This window comes from Nannobrachium achirus (genome assembly GCF_963921795.1).
Source record: "Nannobrachium achirus genome assembly, chromosome: 18".
In the NCBI taxonomy this organism is placed as follows: domain Eukaryota; kingdom Metazoa; phylum Chordata; class Actinopteri; order Myctophiformes; family Myctophidae; genus Nannobrachium; species Nannobrachium achirus.
The window spans coordinates 5833921-5855156 of record NC_137825.1 but is presented as its reverse complement, the minus strand read 5'-3'; the positions used below and the strand labels follow the sequence as shown (position 1 = coordinate 5855156).

The 21236-nt window shown below is 45.6% G+C and overlaps 1 protein-coding gene across 1 annotated transcript; it reads left to right on the top strand.

Annotated features, from left to right (window-relative positions):
- The first annotated feature begins 2178 nt into the window (after window positions 1-2178).
- LOC308303268 (mamu class II histocompatibility antigen, DR alpha chain-like) lies at window positions 2179-20735 on the top strand. The gene is made up of 4 exons (XM_080747598.1): window positions 2179-2316; window positions 2743-3000; window positions 6007-6288; window positions 20451-20735. The coding sequence occupies exons 1-4, from the start codon at window positions 2250-2252 to the stop codon at window positions 20579-20581; spliced, it is 738 nt and encodes a 245-aa protein (XP_080603724.1). The 5' UTR covers window positions 2179-2249; the 3' UTR covers window positions 20582-20735.
- Window positions 20736-21236: the final 501 nt, after the last annotated feature.

The window sequence follows — 21236 nt, the reverse complement described above, 5'->3', positions numbered from 1 at the left end:
TGTGTAGGGACTGGGGAGGAGGGATGGACTGAGGGGGGGGAGAGAGAGAGAGACGGAGCTGACGCAATGACGCATGAATAGTAAAACAAAACATTTGCGCACATGATATTTTAGTCGAAAGAAAACTTTGATTAAACTTCGCGAATGTGGTCGCACCAAATATATTTTTTGTAAGACGTTTTTGATCGACTCGGTCGGATTTTGACTTAATTTTTTAATTTTTTTTATTTTCACTCCAAATGCCAATAAAATCATCTGGGTCGCACGTATTTAATAGGGTCGGTCGCCAACCGGAAACCCAAGAATTTTTTTCTTAGGCCTAACAACTGAATTCCCTCTATGGCAGCAGTTCTCAAGCTATGGCTCGTGTACCAAAGTGGGGTCCCGTGAAGGTGCTATTGGGGTCCGGGCTCCCCCAGAGTTACTGTAGTGTCAAAGAATATTTGAGCAAGACTCTGAACCCCTAGTTGCTCCCAGTGAGCAGGTTGGTGCCTTGCATGGTTTCCTCTGCCATCGGTGTATGAATGTGTGTGTGAATGGGTGAATGTAATGCACTATCTATGTAAAGCACCTTAAAAGCGCTATATGAATGCATCATTTACTATTTACCACACGAGAGAAGCCCTGATTGTACTGCTCATAAACTATAGTTATTTATCAGGAATAATATGTTCAGGTGGCTCATAAAACAGCTGAGCTGTTTGGGGTGTTTTTGTTACTCTGAGAGGGTAAAATGCATGGAAACAAATGATCTCTTATGGAACCCTTCTTATGATGAATTGGAGAGCTGGATTAAGACATGTGTACTATTAGCCTATAGGCTACAGAAACACTTGAGTTGCTTTAATTGATATGGTAGTGTTTTAGTGTCCAGAGCTGCATGGAATCAAAGCCCATTCTCCAGACCAGACGCAAGCTGTGCCACAAGAACACTAGAGCTCTTTAGTTTTTGTCTTTTTCAGTGGCGCTAAAACATTATTCATTTCATTGATAACATAATATAGGCCTATCAAGCTTTAACTTAATTTGCTGCTAAATATTCATATCTAAGGCCAATAATGTATGATTTTGTATTAAGATATTCTTTATTTCCACTTTGAAATAGCATTATAAATAAAATGTGGGGTAGCCAAAACATTTATCCCATAAAATAAAACAGGGCATAAAGGTTTTAGAGCCCCTGCTCTATGGGATGGTTAAGTCTGTCTGTCTGTCTGTCTGTCTGTCTGTCTGTCTGTCTGTCTGTCTGTCTGTCTGTCTGTCTGTTGTGTAACATCTGGATTCAGGGGTGTAATATTACTATTAATATTACCATGTGTGTGTGTGTGAAATGAGAACATTATTTTGACAGTGCAACTTGAAACCTTACCTTTGGAGCAGGGGTCTTCAACAGGGGGTCCGGGACCCCTAGGGGATCCTCAGAGTTACTACAGGGGGCCGGCAAATCTTTGTGTGATGCTTTTTTACAACAACCATTTGAACGCAAACAACCTTTTCTGAGGGAAACATTAGACAGAAATAGCTGATCTACAAGCTCCTGACACCTCACAGCAAGAGGCCGTGTGAGCTTGTAGATACGTTATTTCCGCCAAAGAGGTTTGGTGTAGTGGGAAAAAAGAGCAGACCAAGTACAAGTTTTCTAAGTATACTGGTTAACTGAAATACACATTAACATGAATCCAACGTAATGCTACACAAGTCTCTGAAGATATCTATGAAATCAATTAAAGAGTTTAATTTGATACGATATGTGGTAGGGGTCCCTGCTTCATCTCTCTCTTTCAGCTATAAGGGGGTCCCTGCTTCATCTCTCTCTCAGCTATAAGGGGGTCCCTGCTCCATCTCTCTATCAGCTATAAGGGGGTCCCTGCTTCATCTCTCTCTCAGCTATAAGGGGGTCCCTGCATGCTTCATCTCTCTCAGCTATAAGGGGGTCCCTGCATGCTTCATCTCTCTCAGCTATAAGGGGGTCCCTGGCCTGGAAATCATTGCAGACCCCTGCTTACACACCCTCTGACTCTATTAACTATGTTTACCTGCAAAAAATAAGAATGTTGTCTACTTGGAGACAGATGACGCAACACTGTATCTCTAATCTGATTGGCTGATTTTTCTGAATCAGAACAGATCTTCCGTCCTCCTCTCCTCAGTCACCAGAAGTTCTGTTGAAGTAAACACTGTTTATTGATCAGTTCAGTTCAGTAAACACTGTTTATTGATCACTTCAGTTCAGCTGGGTTGTATCCGTGATGATGAAGATTACAGCCACCCTCCTCATCCTCTCCTGTGTGCTTCATGTCAAAGCCATCCCAGGTGGTGAGTACTGTACATCACAGTTATGTTATTATAGAACTATAGTATATGTTTATAATTGTGTTGTTATGATATCTACCAGGCACATGCCACAGATACTGTAGGACAATCAGGCATTGCATTAATGTTATTTAAGGTCACTTGGCCTTTGCTGATGTACATAGGTTTTGTACATTTTTATTAAAACAATACATTAAAATTAGTTTATTCTTTAATTATTTGTTTCAGAATAGTAGCCTATACATGTTTCAAAACATGTTTCAGAATATTATTAAAATATAGGCAATTGTTTCTATAAAACATTTGTATTTATTTCCGAATATTATATAAACATTTGTATTTTTATTGTTTGTTTGAGTGTTTTATTATCTGTTGGCCGGATCATGTCATTTTAAGTTTTATGTATTGTCATCTTTGTTTTCCTTCCAGTCGTACACAAGGACATCAGAGTCACAGGCTGTTCAGACTCAGATAAAAACATAAATAAAGAATTCATGTTTGGTCTGGATGGTGAAGTGAAGTGGGACGCTGACTACAACCAGAGGAAGGGGGTGGAGCCTCATCCTACGTTTGTAGATCCATTTAACTACCAAGACGCTTATCAAGTAGCTGTGGCTGAACAGGAGATCTGCAAACACAACCTGGACGCCAGGCGCACCGGTCTGAAGAACCCACCAGTGGAACAAGGTACAGAAATACTATGTTAACAACTGTTGAACTTCAATTTGACATCAATGAACACACACACACACACACACACACACACACACACACACACACACACACACACACACACACACACACACACACACACACACACACACACACACACTTGCTACATACTGAGGACATTACATAGACTTCCATTCATTTTTATGCAAGTCCTGTGGCCTTACCCTAACCCCTAACCTTAAACCTAAACCCTAACCCTAACCCTAACCCTAACCCTAACCCTAACCCTAACCCTAAACCTAACCCTGAACACAACCCCTAAATTTAGTGAGGACCGCAAAAATGTCCTCACTTTCCAAAAATGTCCTCACTCTGTTGGTTAAAAACTATTTCCGGTCCTCACTCGGTTGTAAGAACGGGTACACTACACGTGTGTGTGTGTGTGTGTGTGTGTGTGTGTGTGTGTGTGTGTGTGTGTGTGTGTGTGTGTGTGTGTGTGTGTGTGTGTGTGTGTGTGTATGTATGTGTATATATATATATATATATATATATATATATATATATATATATATATATATATATATATATATATATATATATATATATATATATAGTATATACCTCATTACCTCTATGGTCGCGCTGCGCTAAAAAGTGAATCTCTCTCAGCTCCATATTGCAAAGTACTGTACAGTATAGGTAAGTTAAACATCCCAGCCGTGTGTTTGTTTCTCCCAGCCGTGTGTTTGTTTCTCTCTCTCTCTCGCTCTCTCTGTGTGTCTGCCTGCCTGCCTGTCTGTCTGCATCAGCGCAAAAAAAATAAAAATAAAAGACGAACGGTCATTCCGTAGGCTAAATCAATGCATTTCTGTGATCGCACAACTAAGAAAACTAACGGGGAATAGCCTACCAGAAAAAAATAATAATGTAGTGATCTCAGGAACCGGAGGCAGAGACGTATTCCACGGTTTAGTGTCACATTTATTAGAGGCTCCTTTCAGCAGTAATAATAACATGTAGCTTCTCAACGTCGTACAGTCAGCTTCCATGTGACAACACAACAACATGACGCCACTTCCCCCCAAAGTCCCGGCAAGACCCAACATCATCACGTGACATCCAGACACAGTTAAAGGGGCCGCTACAATAATAATAGTTTGGAAGTTGCAGATGAGGATGGATGCGGATATATAAATTGGATAATATAATTAATGCGTTTGGATAATGGGCGGATAATTAATTTGCGCGGATGGATTTGGATGACCTCAAAAGCCTTTGTAACTTTTGTAGTCAATCAATAGAAGGCAGAGAGCCAGCGTAATGTCTAAACTACGATCACAGGTAAACATACATAGCAGAGAGACAGTATGGCCAATATTGATGATAATGACAATAGAAAAGAAAGAAACCTACAACACAGAGGACAACAGGGAATAACTCTGGCAAAAGAAAATGCAAATAGGTTCTACCAGGGGCAACTACATAGGCATGTGCAACTGAGTCCATATCTGAACACTTACACCTTCCAGTACATGCCTTGCTGCACCCGTATTTGGTCAACTCCCAACAACTCTCCGCAATAGGTGGAAGTGGTGTCCAGAAGACTTTCCACTCCTCGTCCTGTTTCACCCATCCCCAGTTGAATGGGCTCGGCATTTGTGGATGTCGCTTTGAGGGCTGGGAACATCTTGGCGTCTTGACATGGATATCTTTGGTATCTTTGGTGACTTCAGCAGCAGTAGATGCTCTCTTTTGGGCCCTTTCCAGCTCTGTGTTGTTGAACTGAAGTTTACAGCTTGAATGATATTTTGCTCTGTGTCTTGTCAATGTGCGTTCTATGCCATCACCTTCATCTATTCGGGTTGGATTAAGTAAGATAGGCAGAGCATTGATCTTGCGAAATAATGGAATATTTCTTGCAATGGTATCATCACCAGTACGATCGTGCTTTCTGCTGAATAAACTCGGCTGAATTTGTTTTTCCTTGGTGACCTGCTGACAAATGAAACACCTGTCCCAGTTAGTTTTCTCAACTGTTATGATGGCTTCTGCCATGTCTTAGGCAGATCCTTGTAGCACCTTTTACAAAACACTTTGATGTATGGGATAAAACTAAGTTCATGCCTTAACCCTACACTTAGTCTGATCGTTCATCCAATGCCATTTAAATCCTGTGTGATCTGTACACCATCCGGATAACTGAAACCCCATTAACCTTGGCTCGGCTCTCCCGCACTGGCACAACCTGTCAATTCAGGTGCGACTATTTAACTGTTTTGGGGTAAATTAGACAGCATTTGGGATACTAACTTTCAATTCGCTGACATTGAACCCCATTCTGAGTTTAACAGCAGTGATGTATCACCATTGTGCCATGGTAGTGCAGATATTCACTCTTTTCTAATCTATCTATGATCAACACAATTGTATTTTGATGTGTTAAAAGTTATTCTTTAGCATGATCTAAAATAAAATATACACCAAACAGTCCTTAATGAAAAATACATACATTTCTTTGAGACAATGGATCTTTTGACGATCCAGGGGGCGGCCACCTGGAAAATAGAAATTTCAAGTAGCACATACCAATGTGCATGCTTGTGCCACTAACTAAACAATTATATTGCTTAACTGCTCCATTCAGGTGGTGGCAATCTTGAAAAATGACCACCATCTTGAAATTTAAAGTGTCTGTGGGCGTTTTCTTTTCAAATGAGCCTTTGAGACAGCTCATGACAATTTTCATGCATGTATCACCAAATAAACCATTATATTACTTAACTGCTGCACTGAGGTGCCGGCCATCTTGAAAAATGGCCGCCATATTGAAAATTCAATTGGCTCGGAAAATTTTCTGAGGGGTCTAACGTGCTCCCACTAATATTTGTCTACAATATGGCCATGTTACTTGGTAGTACGGGGCCCTGCTCGGGAGTGGGGCTGCTGACCCTGGGTCTGCTGGATGATGTCTTTGATGATGTACATAATGTCTCTGTGTCTTTATATTTGATGTGTCTACAGAAGCTCCTGACTCCATGATCTACACCAAACGCCCTGTTGAAGAGGGAGTGTCCAACGTTCTCATCTGTCATGTGACTGGTTTCTATCCTGCACCAGTGACCATCACATGGACCAGGAACAACCTCAACCTGACCTCTGACATCACCACCACCGTCCCATACCCCAAAGATGATGGAACCTTCTACCAGTTCTCCAGTGTGAAGTTCACACCAGAGCAGGGAGACATCTACAGCTGTACAGTCAACCACCAGTCACTGCCTGCACCTGAGACCAGGATGTGGGGTAAGAACACTGTACTGATATTTAATAAAACACTGTCCTGATATATAATAAAACACTTTCTATAAATAAACCATGTCCATAAATGAAGACTGTCCTGAATAGCAAGGGGCGATATCTATTCGTGTCCCTGTCCCCTCCCATAGGGGACGCAGGTTAGCATTTCACCAGGTTAAAATTTGAACGAGTGCATGAACGACCGTTCATTGAACGCGTTCAGGCACAACACTGCAAGTCGATTAGTTTAATAGCTGCTTATCCAAGTAGACTCATTTAACAATTGATTGAAATCATGAAATCAAACTTAATAAAAGGGGGGAGGGGGATGACCTGGAAGACATATGCGGCGGGTGAGCCAAACATTTGGCGAGGCAAAAAAAAAAGTTTTTTTGTGGGGTTTTTCCTCCACACAATGAGTTATTTAGCATATTTTGACCAATTTATCTACACAGCATCAGGATGAAATTATGAACTAATAAAAACAAGCAATAGTATTAGAACGCATAAAGATATCATAATAAGAACAACAAAGTGTCTGTTTCAAAATCAAAAGGGATGACATTTATTACGATCAGACCATGTTTAGGTCATTATGAAATAATATTGCTGTGCAATTTAATTTGCAAATCAGTGGGCGGTGCGTAAATGCGGTCGCTCTCTCCGTCTGTCTGTCTGTCTGTTTGTCTGTCTGTCTCTCTCTCTTACCGTGAAGCGGTGTTGTGTGTGAGGCTGCTGGCTTTTCCTCCAAGGTGGAAGGTCTGGTGACGTGAGGTTAGCTCCTGGCAGCTTCTGAATTACATAGGGGACGCAGGTTAGCATTTCACCAGGTTAACTTCCACCAGCGTCGGCAGGTTAGCATTTCACCCGTGGGGGGACGGAGCATCGGCAGGTTCGCATTTCACCCATGTTAGTTTTACTGAGGTTAGGATTAAGGTTTTGTTTAGGTGCTACCTGGCGGCGCTCCTTCCTCCTTTTCAGGTGGGGAGGGGATGGGGCGTGAATCTCCCGTGGGGTGGCGACTCGTGTCCCCACAGGAGAATCGTGTCCCTGTCTCCAGGTGCCACCTGACGGCACTCCGTCCCCATTGGGACGCATCTCCAGGACTGGGACACCAAAAGAGATCGCCCTCCCTTGTCCTGAATAACCCTAACCCTAACCCTGAATACAACTCTTATCCTTTCAGCTAGTACCCAGGGCCGTGTTAACTGCATGTGTCCAGCAGGGCTAGTGTTTAGGGAGAGACAGAGGCCGATTTTCATACCCGAACTTAGGAAGCAAAGTAACTAAAAAATAACTAATTACATTTACTTAAAGTAGAACTGTCACCTAAAGAAATATAAGTTAATATTTTTATGATGTCAATGTGGGAATGTGGCAATAAGCCAATCAAATTAATTAATTGACTGTACTTACTGTATGTCTGTACAATGTACATTCTCTTCCCATCGCCCACAGAGTCGCTCTCGCAGCCATCAGAAAGCAACTTCTGCTCCCACAGGGCTACTGGGCTAGCACTAAAGCTAAAGCTAAAAGACACAAATTCATATATAAATCTGTGCATATAAAAATTATATTTCCACCCAAATCTGGTTGTTACTTCTCCATTGTTCATGAGAATATGTTTATTTATGTTTAATTGTTAAAATGGCGAAAACGATAAAATTCACCGAGAGGGGATTGCCTCTCGCCGGGAAGCAGGGCTCTAAAAGCGGGGGGCTTTCCACCTTTACCCCTGCTGCCCGTAGCCCCCGCTAGCTTTTACTCCGCTCTGTCCTCAGTCGCACACGCTCGCTTGAGTCGCCTCGCCACACACACACACACACACACACACACACACACACACACACACACACACACACACACACACTCTAAGAAAACGGAGAGAAGAGAAAAGACAGGCTGATTCTGACAAGGAGAAACATTTAAACAGTGGTTTTGAAACTATTCATTTCATCTACCCTCCAACAAATCACTTACTTACTCCAAGATTTTGTATCCGTAGCCTATATTGAAACTATAAAGCCACGGTGGTCACTGGTCGCTGGTCCTCATTCATACATCGTGGCTGGCTGAGTGAGAGCTCAAGTTAATTGTGTTAGAATGTGTTCTCATAACGTTAATAGTTTCAATATAAGGAACAATGTTGGGGTAAGTAAGTGATTTGAAGAAGAATATATTGATGAAATGGAAATGCAGTGTTTATCAGCATTTCTCCAGACCAGTAAGAGGCTGTCTGTCTGTCTCCTCCTCCCCGGCCCAGGGAGATGGGATCATTTGATTCAGAGTGTTTTCAGAGAGACCACGTGACCTACTGTAATATACTATGATAATTTCGGGGTGTGTCTGGCGGCCTTTAAGTACTGTACTTAAAGCTATAGGCTACTGTGTAAGTTGCTCAACTAGTGGTCAGTAGCTGTATAGCAAACCACGGTCGCGTCCGCGTCTTTCGGCCGTTTTTCGCCGCGGACCGGGCCTCACACCGCCGCGTCCGCCTGCACCTCGCCGAGATCTATCTTTAGAGGGGTCCCTGGTTCCTGTGCGTTCAGGTATTCCGGAGAAACGGACTCCTTCACCCAAATATATGCTGTTGTTATGTTGAGGCAAGCTACTTCCTGAGAGGTCAGCAAGATGCGCTGTGATTGGCCGGCAGTGTATAACCCTCGCTGTGATTGGCCGGTAGTGTATGATGACGTAATTTTGCCGCGAAATCCGGTCCCCGGCCAGAATCATAGAAAACATATTTACAGAAGGCTTTAGGGGATGAAATTCACAGAGTGGGTGTTCTAAAACTTTAGCGATTTAATTGTTAGATGAAATTAAGATTTGTTTAATTTAAAAAGATTTGTTTTAATTTAAAAAAGTTGCATAGTATAACTTTAAAGGCCTGCTGACACGCCCCGAAATTATAATAGTATGATACAGTAGGTCACGTGGTCACTCTGAAAACAGTCTGAAACAGTCTGAAACTCATGTCACAGTGTAATCTTCCCCTCGCCCCCCAACAACAGCTGACCAGTACAGTAAGTAGTCTAATGCCTCATTCACACTACAGATATATAGTTGAACGTTTAGCTTGGTAATTCAATGTAATCTCAATGGAAACCAGCTTTAAAGCTTTCAAAGCTTTGCTTGGAGCGTCTCCTGTATCTTTAAAGCTGGTTTCCATTGAGATTACATTAAATTACCAAGCAAAACGTTCAACTATATATCTGTAGTGTGAATGAGGCATAAGTACGGTCAATTAATTTGATTGGCTTTTAATTGCGCATTCCCACAAAGACATCATAAAAATATTAACTCATATTTTAAGATGACTCTTTAAAGTGACACTACCCCTTTAGGTGACAGTACCCCTTTAGGTAAAGGTTTTTGTTATTTGTACCTTATTTGATACTTGCCAATTTCCAATACTTTTATTTACTACATCTCGGATCCAAATGTTTTACTTTTACTCCACTACATTTACTTTCAAAACGTTAGTTGCTAGTTACTTTGTAGATATAAATAATACTATTATAAAATATACATTAACCCCTTTAGCCCTATTTTACATAGATGATGCGACGCGTTGTGAGCTTGTAGATCTGCTATTTTCAACAAAAAATATATACTTTCTATACTTTTATATACATTTCTTACTTTTACTCAAGTACATTTTGAATTCCGGACATTTAGTTATAACAGAGTATCTTTACTTTTACTTCAGTACTTTTTCGAAAAACGAAAATGCTGCGATGAGGTGAACAGCATTCTGGCCTCGCCTGTGGGCAGCATTACTCGTACTGCCGGCATTACAGTGTACAGCCTGACAGAAACAAAAAGAAGAAGATTAAGGAGAAAGGCATTCTAGGTAATTTGCTGTGAAAAGTCGGTGAAAGTGTGCTCCATAGCAGACTTGGTAAAGTGGGAGGATCGGGCGGATCAAGTCCACATGAGGAATTTGGTCTCTACTTGCTCAGATGCAGACTTGAGGATTGGAATAGTAGCGTACTTGGGCACCGACTGATGACGTTTACAGAGTAGGGAGTACAGACAACAGACAAGTTTGGGTATTGAAAATCGTCCAGAGACGGCCAGCTAAGCATGTTTGCTTCTACATGGCTTATAACCTATAATATTTTCAGATACATATTTTTCAGATGAATATTTTTGTAACCTATAATGTTTTCAGATAAATATTTTTCAGATGCATAATATAACCTATAATGTTTTCAGATACATATTTTAGTGTGCTGATTATACGTTTAAAGGAAAAGTAACAGAACGGGCTCTACTTTGTGTCAAAAGAACTGTGACATAATTGTGAAAATATTTGCCAATGCAACTATACCCTGAAATAGCTAAGCCGATTAATGTAGGAATCGGAACATAGGAGGAATCGGAACATAGGAATCGTTCTGTGATGCAAGCATGAAACTTGGCACATATACTCTTCAAATCCCACTCTTTTCAAAATTAGCACTGGCCACACAAAATTCCAAGATGGCGGCCCCCGAAATCCAAGATGTCTGTCCAAAAATGTTGTTTTTCCTTTATAACTCGAGTTGTATTGATTTTAAGACCCATACATGTATTAAAGTTGAATATAAGTTGGATATTGCAGATGTTTTGGTACCAAGTACATGTCTCTATTACGGTTCTTGAGATACAGCATAGTCAGAGCATATTAATGGCTAATTTCATAGGAATCGTTCACTTTGTGATGCAAGCATGACATTTGGCACAAATACTATCTAAGGGCCACTCCATGTACGGATATTCAGGGTTTGATCTTTGATGAGGTGATGTCATAACAATGTGATGTCACAATGTCAACAAACAGGTCAGAAGCTATTGTATGGGCATTCCCAGATATGGGCTTAGTGTGGTTTCACTAACCTGGCATCATCTGGGAATGAGATGTAGAGGTCAGCTCCATATATGGAGATCTAGGTGATGACCCAGTCGCCTCCAACTCTCCATGTATGGATTCATGGATATCCAGGGTTTGATCTTTGATGACATCACAACAATGTGATGTCACAATGTCAACAAACAGGTCAGCAGCTATAGACATTGAGGCGTTACGGACACGATACGTAAGGACAAGATGTGCCAGGTTTTCATAGTTACGCATCTACAGTCGCTCCGCTAAGGTGGCTGCCATTTTGAAAAAAGGAACAAATTATTCAGTGATCAGTGCCCTTTTCCAGAGTAAATGCGCCAAATGTCATCCTTGTATCACAAAGTGAACGATTCTTATTCTTATTATATCAAGATCTCCTCTGACAAGGTGGCTTCCATTTTGAAACAAAAAAAGGTCACTGTGTTGTAATTTTGAGTGGCTAGCATCATTTTCCATAAGAGTGGCCCTTAGAGAGTATTTGTGCCAAATTTCATGCTTGCATCACAAAGTGAACGATTCTTATGAAATTAGCCATTAATCTGCACTGACTATGCTGTATCTCAAGAACCGTAATAGATACAGACATATACTTGGTACCAAAACATCTGCATACATTTACTCTTCAAATCCCACTCTTTTCAAAAATAGCGCTGGCCACGCAAAATACCAATAGGGCGGCCCCCGAAATCCAAGATGTCTGTCCAGAAAAGGTTGTTTTTCCTTTATAGCTCAAATTGCATTGATTTTAGGACCCATGAATGTATTAAAGTTGAATATAAAGATGGATATTGACCAAGTTTCATGCTTGCATCACAAAGTGAATGATTCCCTCATTAATCTGCTAAGCTAAAAGTATTGGGAGCTGTAGGAAGAAGGTGGTCCCAACTCCCGAAGCACCGCCCAGCCGCCTCGGTAAGTGACGAGCAGAAACAACTTGTCACTTGTGGAATCTTGGTCATGTGACCAAAAGGAAGTTAGTGTAGAATTGGCCGTGGGAATTACGATATTATATACCCTAATAATAAAGTAAATACATAACTTTGTCAGCGACCATGACCAACGATATGTATGCTATCCAGTAGCGCTTTCGAGGCTGGACGCGACTGAGCGCCGTGTGGTCAATATATTTCCCATAGGCACACGCACGGACGGCACTGAACGGTGCACGAGCGTGTAAACGCGGGCATGCTAGTATCCCCCCGCGAGAGCTGCGACAACCCCCCAATCTAAGGTTTCTAGTGGTCAATGTGTGAGTGTGCTCATCCACTGTATAAAGCAGGACACAGCAGTGAGTGGTGAGCAGCTCATCCCCCCTAGATTCACAAGCCAAGTTTCCAGCGGTGACTGCATGTGGATGTGTCGAGGTGTGTGTGTCCTCATACATGGCTCCATTACTGTTTGAGATTCGTTCAAGGCAAACTTTGTTTCTCTACTGCAGCGCTGTATTTTCTAAATGAAACAAACTATTAAAATCTTAAGTAACAATGCAAATGTAGCCTAATTAAGACTAGAAAACATCGTTATTGTTTTCCCACCATTAGATCTGCTGACATCCTTTCTTTCTAAATAGAATCTAGAGCCGCGGACGTGACGTCAATAAATGACCGTCCGCCCTGAAAAGAAAATCCCAAAGCACCACTGATGCTATCCCACGTTGTGTTGTTTATTGTCATACCTCCAGACAAGGTCCCCCTATGGGATAACAGCGCCATCTGGCGGTGCAACAGAGTAAAACTCATGTACTCCCGTACGAGAAATTATCATTTGTCGGCAGGGCTGTCAATCACAAACGAGGGCACCGCCCCCGAGTGTATATAAGCCCTGTGGGCTCACCTAACTTCCTCTTCCGCACCTCTGCGCTACAGCAACTAGAGTGTCGCGAACTCAGCCAAAAGTTTTAATTCTGTAAAGTATAGCCTAAAGCGACGACTAGGAAAGTCGGCCACTGGCCTTTATAGATTATCTCCCGTACGATAGAATCTACTTCTATTTTCTTCCTACAGTTCGGTATTCTTCGCCTCGCTTTGAGTCTTTTGCTTCTTCTCTGTACGTTCTGCCACGTGTTTCCCTGCCCTAGCTTAGCTTCGGTTAGCTTCGGTTAGCTCACGATGGCGGCTCGTCGACCCACGGTTAGCAGCCTGCTAGCCAGGGTACCGAAGAAGTGCGGCCTTCCCAGCTGCAAAGGCCTCATCGCCAATGAAGATACTCATCCGTTCTGCATTGTCTGCATGGGGGTAGGACACGCCTTGGCCTCTCTGTCCCCTCCGGCCCCGGCCACGGGGGTGAACTGTACTGACTGCCTCCAGTATAATGTTCCAGCCCTCGAGGCCCGCTGTGAGATCGCTGGCGCTGGCTACGGCCTTCACACCACGGTCTCCGCCGTCCCCCTCCCAGACACCTCTCCTCGTGTGCCGGACAGCGCTGTACGCCACAGCGCTGCTTCTCGCCACGTGGTTAGGCCTCCAGCGGCCTCGCCCTCAGCTAGCTTCGGTAGCCCCGAGGCTAGCGGGTCTGCTGCCCCTGCTATCCCTGCTGTTTCTCCGACGGGCTCGACTGGTGCCGTGCCCAAGAAGAGAACATGCAAGACCGCCCACGTTGTACCACCGCCAGCTACAACTTGGTCCGTCCCCCCTAAAGAATTCCACCCCCTTGTCGTCGGTGACATTCCGCTCTCTTTCTCCGTCCCCCAGCTCCGGGCTATGAGGCCTCCTAGCCCCGTCTCCTGGCATGCTAGCGACGGAGACGAACCAGAGCAAGGTGACTACGACATGGACGAGGTGGACACGGAGGGTGAGTACTCGGAGGAAGACGAGTCCACGCTCCCCTCCGGCCAGGGCGGAGGCGCGGCCAGGGTGGTTCCTCATGCCGAGGCTTCCACCTCCGCCGTGTCCTCCCCAGCCCCTTCTGCCTCTCTCCCCCCTTCCATGCCGGCTGGGGCGAGAGGGGCAGCGGCACAAGACCCAGACTCCATCCCCATGGATGAGCTCTCGGTGCTGGAACGTGCTACCATCCGCTGCGGCCTGGAGCTGCCGCTCGGAGAAGCGCCACTCGGACCACGGGCTAGAGTTCCCCTCCTAGGCCAGGATGTGGAAGCCTCTCCCCCGCAACGAATGGATAAGCTCCCTATGGTCCCAGGCTTTGCAGAGGCCCTGCATTCAACCTGGGCCACACACAAGGACCCCCCCAAGCTCCCCTTCTTGGTCGATTGCCGCGACGCAGAGAAGGAGGGAATCCCCTTGTGTCCTCCAATGGACAAGCTGATGGCTCAGTCCCTCGTCGGGAGCGTCAAGCCATGCTATGAGCGGGCCGGGCCTGGAGGCCGCGGTCCCTTCATCTTGTCTGTGGGGAAGAAGCCGCCTGGGTTTGCCGTTTCTCACGATGACAAGCAGTCGTCCAGGGTTAGGAACTCGTACAGATCCTCCGCGCTGGCAGCGCGGACGATGAACGCCACCCAGCTGCTGCTCTCCTCCACCAGGCTCCTTCTTAGCGAGATGCGGGAGGTGCCTGACGAAACGGTGGAGGAGATGGACAAGTCACTTCGCATGCTGATGGACCTGAATGTCCACGCCATCGAGTGGCTTGGACACGGTATGGATTATTGCATCCAGGCGGAACGTGCCAGGTGGCTTGAAAAGGTGAAGTGCCCTGGCACATCCGGAGAGGAGACCGAGAAGGTCCTGCAGGACCTCCCCGGCCACCCTACCTCCCTCATGGGCGGTGGACTGGATCTTCTCCGCCAGGAAGTGGCGGATAAAAAGATCACTCTGGAGCTCCTGGAGGCCACGACGGACCCCCGGGAACCCAGAAAGGAAAAGAGACAGGGACGGAGCAAGGCCCCTGGTCAGGCTGACAGGGGGCGCTCTTCTTCCAAGCAGGGGAAACCAAACAATCCCCCTAGGACCCCCTCTTCTTCCTCCGCGGGACCCCCTCGCACTGCAGCGGGGGCTCAGGCCCGCTCTCAATCCCGCCACCCTCCCAGGCATGGGATACCGGCCAGCTCCCACAAAGCCCGTGGGAAGCCGCCGCGAAAGTGACACTGGACTCTGGCGGGGTCCCCCTGAAAATTCAGGGGACCCCCCCTTGCAAGCGCAGACGTTTGGACAATATGAACAATTTTTCTTATGCCAAGAAAGTAATGTTTATTCCTCCTCTGTGCTCTCCTCCAGTGCCTGTATTAAAAAGTGTGTTGATGAAACAATGCCTGTTTATTTCAAACCCACCTGCCTTAGTACAGACGACCCCATTTTGCATGAATCTAGCCAGCGTAGAGAAGTCCAGGCTGGATTTTCTTTCTACTCAGAAAATATCGCTTTCTCCAGTCATGCAGACAGGGTACAAGCAGAATATTTCTCATTGCAAAATGTTCCCAGACAAGCTAATTCCTATTCACAATGGTATGGTCTCACTAGTGTGCAATACCCCTCTGTCTCCACCGAGCGGCACTGTTATGCCGACTCTAGCTCAGGACAGGAGTTTGGTCTTAGCGTCAGGGAAGAAGCCAGCACATATGAACAACACCCAGGGTCGGCCTCGTCTTCCCGTTCGGAAGCATATAAAGGCCTTAGATCAGGTTTTAAGCGTAAACACAACTCCCCGAGCCGGGGATTATGTTACTTATGTGATAAATCCTGTCCCCCGGGCTCCACGCTATGTGCCGCCTGTATTATTAACAAGCGAGGCTTCTCGGAGGTCACGTGTCCTTCTCCCACCGGATACGGAAATGAGCGCGCCGGAAACGGAAGCGCTCTTTCCGTCGGTGTACCCGCGCCTTCCGGCCCGGTGTCTAGCGGAGACGGATACGTGCCCGGATACGGAACCTCACGGTCCCGTCCTTTCTCTCCCTCTCGAACTACATAGACGATTGGATGATTTCCGCCGCCTCCTGCTCAGAAGCGGCGCGCCATACCAATCTGGTGTTATCACACCTGAAGGCCTTGGGTTTCAACGTCAATTTTGGCAAAAGCATGTTGTCACCCTCCCAGCAGATTTCCTTTATAGGAATATCTCTGGACACGGCCACAATGACCGCCCGCCTCTCCCCGGAGAGGGTGGACGGGTTGCTGACTTGTCTCAGCTCCTTCCAACTGAACCAGGTGGTCAGTTACAAGGAGTGCATGAAGTTGGCTGGTCTGATGGCTTCAGCAGTGCAACTTCTGCGTCTGGGCAGGTTTCATATGAGACCTTTCCAGCGGTGGTCACTGGCGCTCAGAATTCCTCCCCTGCAAGGGTACAGGAAGGTGAATGTCAGCCAGGTCTGCATGAACGCTCTGGCCCCATGGAGGGACCAGGCGTTGTTGACATGTGGGGTCTCCATGGGCGAAGTGGTGTCACGCAAGGTGATCACCACGGACGCCAGCCGCTCGGGTTGGGGTGCCACCCACGAGGGGCGTTCGGCCAGGGGTCTGTGGACCCCGGCCATGTTGGAACACCACATCAACTATCTGGAGTTAATGGCGATCTACTTGGCGCTCAAGCATTTCGAGCCATTTCTCCAAGGTTGTCATGTCCTGGTCAGGACGGACAACACGGCGGCCCTGTATTACATCAACAAACAGGGCGGCCTAGCCTCGCGCGTGCTGGATCGGCTGGCGCGCAAGATGACCCTCTGGTGCTTGCCTCGGCTGAGGTCCATCAGAGCCTCCCATGTCCCGGGCGTTCAGAACGGCGGCGCCGATCTGTTGTCCAGGGGGGAGCCTCGTTACGAGGATTGGTCTCTCCACCCTGCGGTGGTGAGACAGATCTTCTCCAGGTTCGGTCAACCTCGAGTGGATCTCTTTGCTTCCCAGGAGAACGCGAAGTGCCCCCTTTACTTCTCAGTGAGGGGGCCTTCTCCTCTGGGGTTGGACGCGTTTGCTTACGAATGGCCACGAGGTCTTCTCTACGCGTTTCCACCCCTGGAACTGATCCTTCCCACGCTGGAGAGGATCAGATGTTCCAACCAGGAGGTTCTTCTGGTGACACCATCCAGGGGAGTGTGGAGGTCTCTGATCACCCCACTGCTCTCTCAACCCCCTTGGCGGCTCCCCGTGCACAGGGATCTGCTGCGTCAGGCAGGGGACGAGATCTTCCATCCAGACCCACGGGGCCTAGACCTGTGGGTCTGGCCCGTGAGAGGGAGAACCTGCTTGCAGCAGGCTTCTCACCAACGGTTGTAGCCACTATTCAAAGTGCTAGAGCCCCCTCTACTAGGGCTGTGTATGATGGAAGGTGGAATGCCTTTCTGGACTGGTGTGAGCTACAGGAGCCACCTGTGGTGGCTCATTTAGCTTCGGCCCAGAGGGTGTTAGATTTCCTGCAGGACCTCCTGGACCTTGGTCTGGCGTTCTCTACACTGAGGGGTTATTTAGCGGCTATTGATGCCTGCCACCTGGGGGTGGCAGGTATGAGCCTTTCTAAAATCCCTGAGGTGGTCCAGTTCATGCATGGTGTTGACCATTTAAGACCTGTGACCAGAGCCTTGTTTCCTGTGTGGGATCTACAAGTGGTTCTTGTGGGCCTTTGCAAGGCACCCTTTGAACCGATTGGAAGGACCTCTTTGGAACATTTAAGTTTCAAAACAGCTCTTTTGCTTGCCTTGTCCACGGCTAAGCGTGTGAGCGATCTTCATGCGCTCTCTGTGAGCCCTGATTGTATGAGGTTTCTCAATAATGACTCTAGGGTTCTTCTCAAACCTCATTTGAGTTTTGTTCCTAAGAACCGTGTGGTCCCGAAGGAACCTGTTGAGTTGACGGCTTTCCATCCTCCTCCATTTGCTTCGGAGGAGGATAGGCGTCTGCATTGTCTTTGTCCAGTTAGAGCCCTGAAGGCCTATTGTGACAGGACGGTGGACAGCAGGTCTACTTCTCAGCTTTTCGTGGTCTTGAATGCCAGTCAGCGAAAAGCGGTGTCCAAACCCACTCTGTCGAGATGGCTTGTGGATGCAATTAGGTTGGCTTACACCCGGTCTGGGTCTGAAGTGCCGGTGGCGCTTAAAGCCCACAGTACTAGGGGTGTGTCTACCTCTTGGGCGTTGTCCAAAGGGGTCTCCATTGAGGAGATTTGTGCGGCGGCGAATTGGTCTTCGCCGTCTACCTTTGCAACCTACTATCACCTGGACGTTGCGCCTTCTGCTATGGCGCATACGGTTCTGGGTGCTGCTGCCCTTCCTACTAGGTAGTGGGGCGGCGCTCTCCCCTTCCTGGAGCAGTAGGCTACTGTCTCCAGGATACATGGGGGGGGACCCTGGATTTGCCCTTATTTTACTGCAGTAATTATAAGGCGGACCTGTGTCTGCCCTTAGTGCATAAGGCGGGCCTCGGTCTGTCAGGGTCTTTTTCTGTCTGTACACGCCCAGGCCCTGTGGGTCTGGGTCGGATCAGTCCCAAAGGGGTCACGTCGGTTGACGGGACCTCCTCCCGGATACGGTCGGTGTGCACGACAGTCTTGTCGGTTCATGGCTTCTCGGGGAGTGTATGACTCCCATAGGGGGACCTTGTCTGGAGGTATGACAATAAACGATTAGGTTTCGTACGAAACCATGTTTATTTAATACCGGAGGACAAGGTCCCCCGAAATAAAGCCCCTCGGTTCGCTAGTTGCGGGCGCAGAGGTGCGGCTTTAGAGGAAGTTAGGTGAGCCCACAGGGCTTATATACACTCGGGGGCGGTGCCCTCGTTTGTGATTGACAGCCCTGCCGACAAATGATAATTTCTCGTACGGGAGTACATGAGTTTTACTCTGTTGCACCGCCAGATGGCGCTGTTATCCCATAGGGGGACCTTGTCCTCCGGTATTAAATAAACATGGTTTCGTACGAAACCTAATCGTTTTTTGGACTGATTTCGCTGTATTCATGCTGAAACAGAGCTCGCATGAGTCGCACACTTTCTACAGTCGCGAGGGGCGGGTCTTGACTTCGCTCCAGGCTTTGCGGACAGAGAGCTTCATGTGCGGGACGAACAAGCCATTGTGACTCGGTGATTTGTTATGGAACTTTTCTTTCCCGTTCCTGGGACAAATCATCATGACAAAATAAGATAAAAAGGGGACAGCCGGACAGGGCGACTATTTGTGAGGGTAATTAATAATAATTAGAAGATAGAGTTAAAATAAAACATTAAACCAAGCGCTTTGACCGAGGTCTGAGTGGATGAGAGCCGCTCGCATCTCTGCAGCCTGCAGTGAGTCGAATGTAAAGTAACTAAGTAGCCTACATTTACTCAAGTACTGTACTTAAGTACAATTTTGATGTACTTTGAGGCGGAGATAACCGCGACAAGCTCTCCTTCTAATCGGCTCGTTTGCAGTCAGTAACCGTACATTTACTCAAATGCTGGTACTTAAGTAGGCCTAGGGGTCTACAATTTTGAGGTATTTTTACTTTACTGGAGTGTTTCACATTTTCAGTACATTTATTTCTACTCCACTACATCTCAAAAGAAAACATTGTAGGCTACTTTTGCTCCCCTGCAGTTATTAACAAAATAAATAAAGTTATTAAAAAAATACTTTGTAGATTTGAATTATTACAAAACATACATTAATACTATACATTTCTGCCATTTGAAATGAGCCGATCTACAAGCTCACAATGCGTGACGGACATTTACTTGTAACAGAGTATTTCTACATTGCATTATCGATACTTTCACTTGTTGATACTTTTACTTGAGTACAAAATAAGAGTACTTCTTCCACCGCTGCTCTTGTCTGTCTAATGTGCGGCCGTGGTGATCAGGAAACGGGCGTGTCCAGCCTTGCATTTCACCGAAACAAGGCAGGAGAGATTCGCTCGCTCTCGTCATTTTCACGGACAACTTTATTTCCGAAGTTATTTCCCAAAATGGCCGCAGTTGATCTTATTAATGTATAAACCTCAAATGTAACTATGTATTTTCAAACTAATATGACTCAAATATATGTTAAAAATACTTAGGGGGACCTTTAGAGACGTGTCAACAGTTTTACAAGGTAAATTTCATGGTGCCTGGATTCAAAATGGAGTATTTCTGTAATTAAAATCAGCTATGTTTGAACTGCGGCTCAGTTTGGGAATTACACATACATGTGAACGAAATCAAGATTCATTTATATTCAGAAGATTTGAGCTTTGTCATCACCCAGTACATTTTCATTTACAGGAAGTAACTAAAATAGGAAGTAGTAAGATGCCATTTTTGGCATCTTTTGTATGCTCATATGACGACCACAGGTGTGTGTGTGTGTGTGTGTGTGTGTGTGTGTGTGTGTGTGTGTGTGTGTGTGTGTGTGTGTGTGTGTGTGTGTGTGTGTTTCTCTCCAGATGTGGACCATGACCTTCCAGCTCCACCCAGCATGGGTCCAGATGTGTTCTGTGGGGTGGGGCTGACCCTGGGAATGCTGGGGGTTGCCATGGGAACCTTCATCCTCATCAAAGCAAACCAATGCAACTGAAACATCGATGAAATATGAATTCATTAAGTCACAGATGCTCAAGTTGCTAATAATGTGTTCATTTTAGTGATGCACGATATTATCGCTAGCATATTGATAATTCCAATATTTTTTCACAGATGTGGACCGTCATGTTTTCACCAATAATATATTGACCGATATTTCACCGGTATTGGCGCAATAATAATGTGACTGTTCAACATCTTCATTGAACACTGCAGTGCATATAACTATAAATAAACCCATCTGTAGAATAACATTGTTTCATTTTTTCATTCAGATTCAAATCAAGGTCTTGTGTATTGATTGACAGCACTAGTTTTTCACTTTTGAGCTATACTGTCATGCCTCCCATTTCGGTGTCATGTAATTATTCTGATGCTTCGTTGGTCCAACTGGCCCCGTTATAATATTCTGGAAAACCAGACGAATTTTATATAAGTCTGGCCATGTATATCATTTAATGTACATTTGTTATAGTTAAAGAGGCGGTGCCAGCCATATATTGTACTTTTTCTGTTTTGTATGTGTCTATGGAGTTAACATTATTAACACACCCCCCAGTTGTGGTTATAATATGCAAATATGTCTTCCCTGTGTATTTTTGGTTTCTTCCTGAAAGCGAAAAAACGATCGAAAAACACAGATTTAATGA

Excerpts from the sequence above, each read along its gene's own strand:
- LOC308303268 (XM_080747598.1), top strand. The coding sequence starts at position 2,250 with ATGATGAAGATTACAGCCACCCTCCTCATCCTCTCCTGTGTGCTTCAT. Across the intron at positions 3,001-6,006 it reads GAACCCACCAGTGGAACAAG|AAGCTCCTGACTCCATGATC; the intron begins GTACAGAAATAC and ends ATGTGTCTACAG. Across the intron at positions 6,289-20,450 it reads ACCTGAGACCAGGATGTGGG|ATGTGGACCATGACCTTCCA; the intron begins GTAAGAACACTG and ends GTTTCTCTCCAG.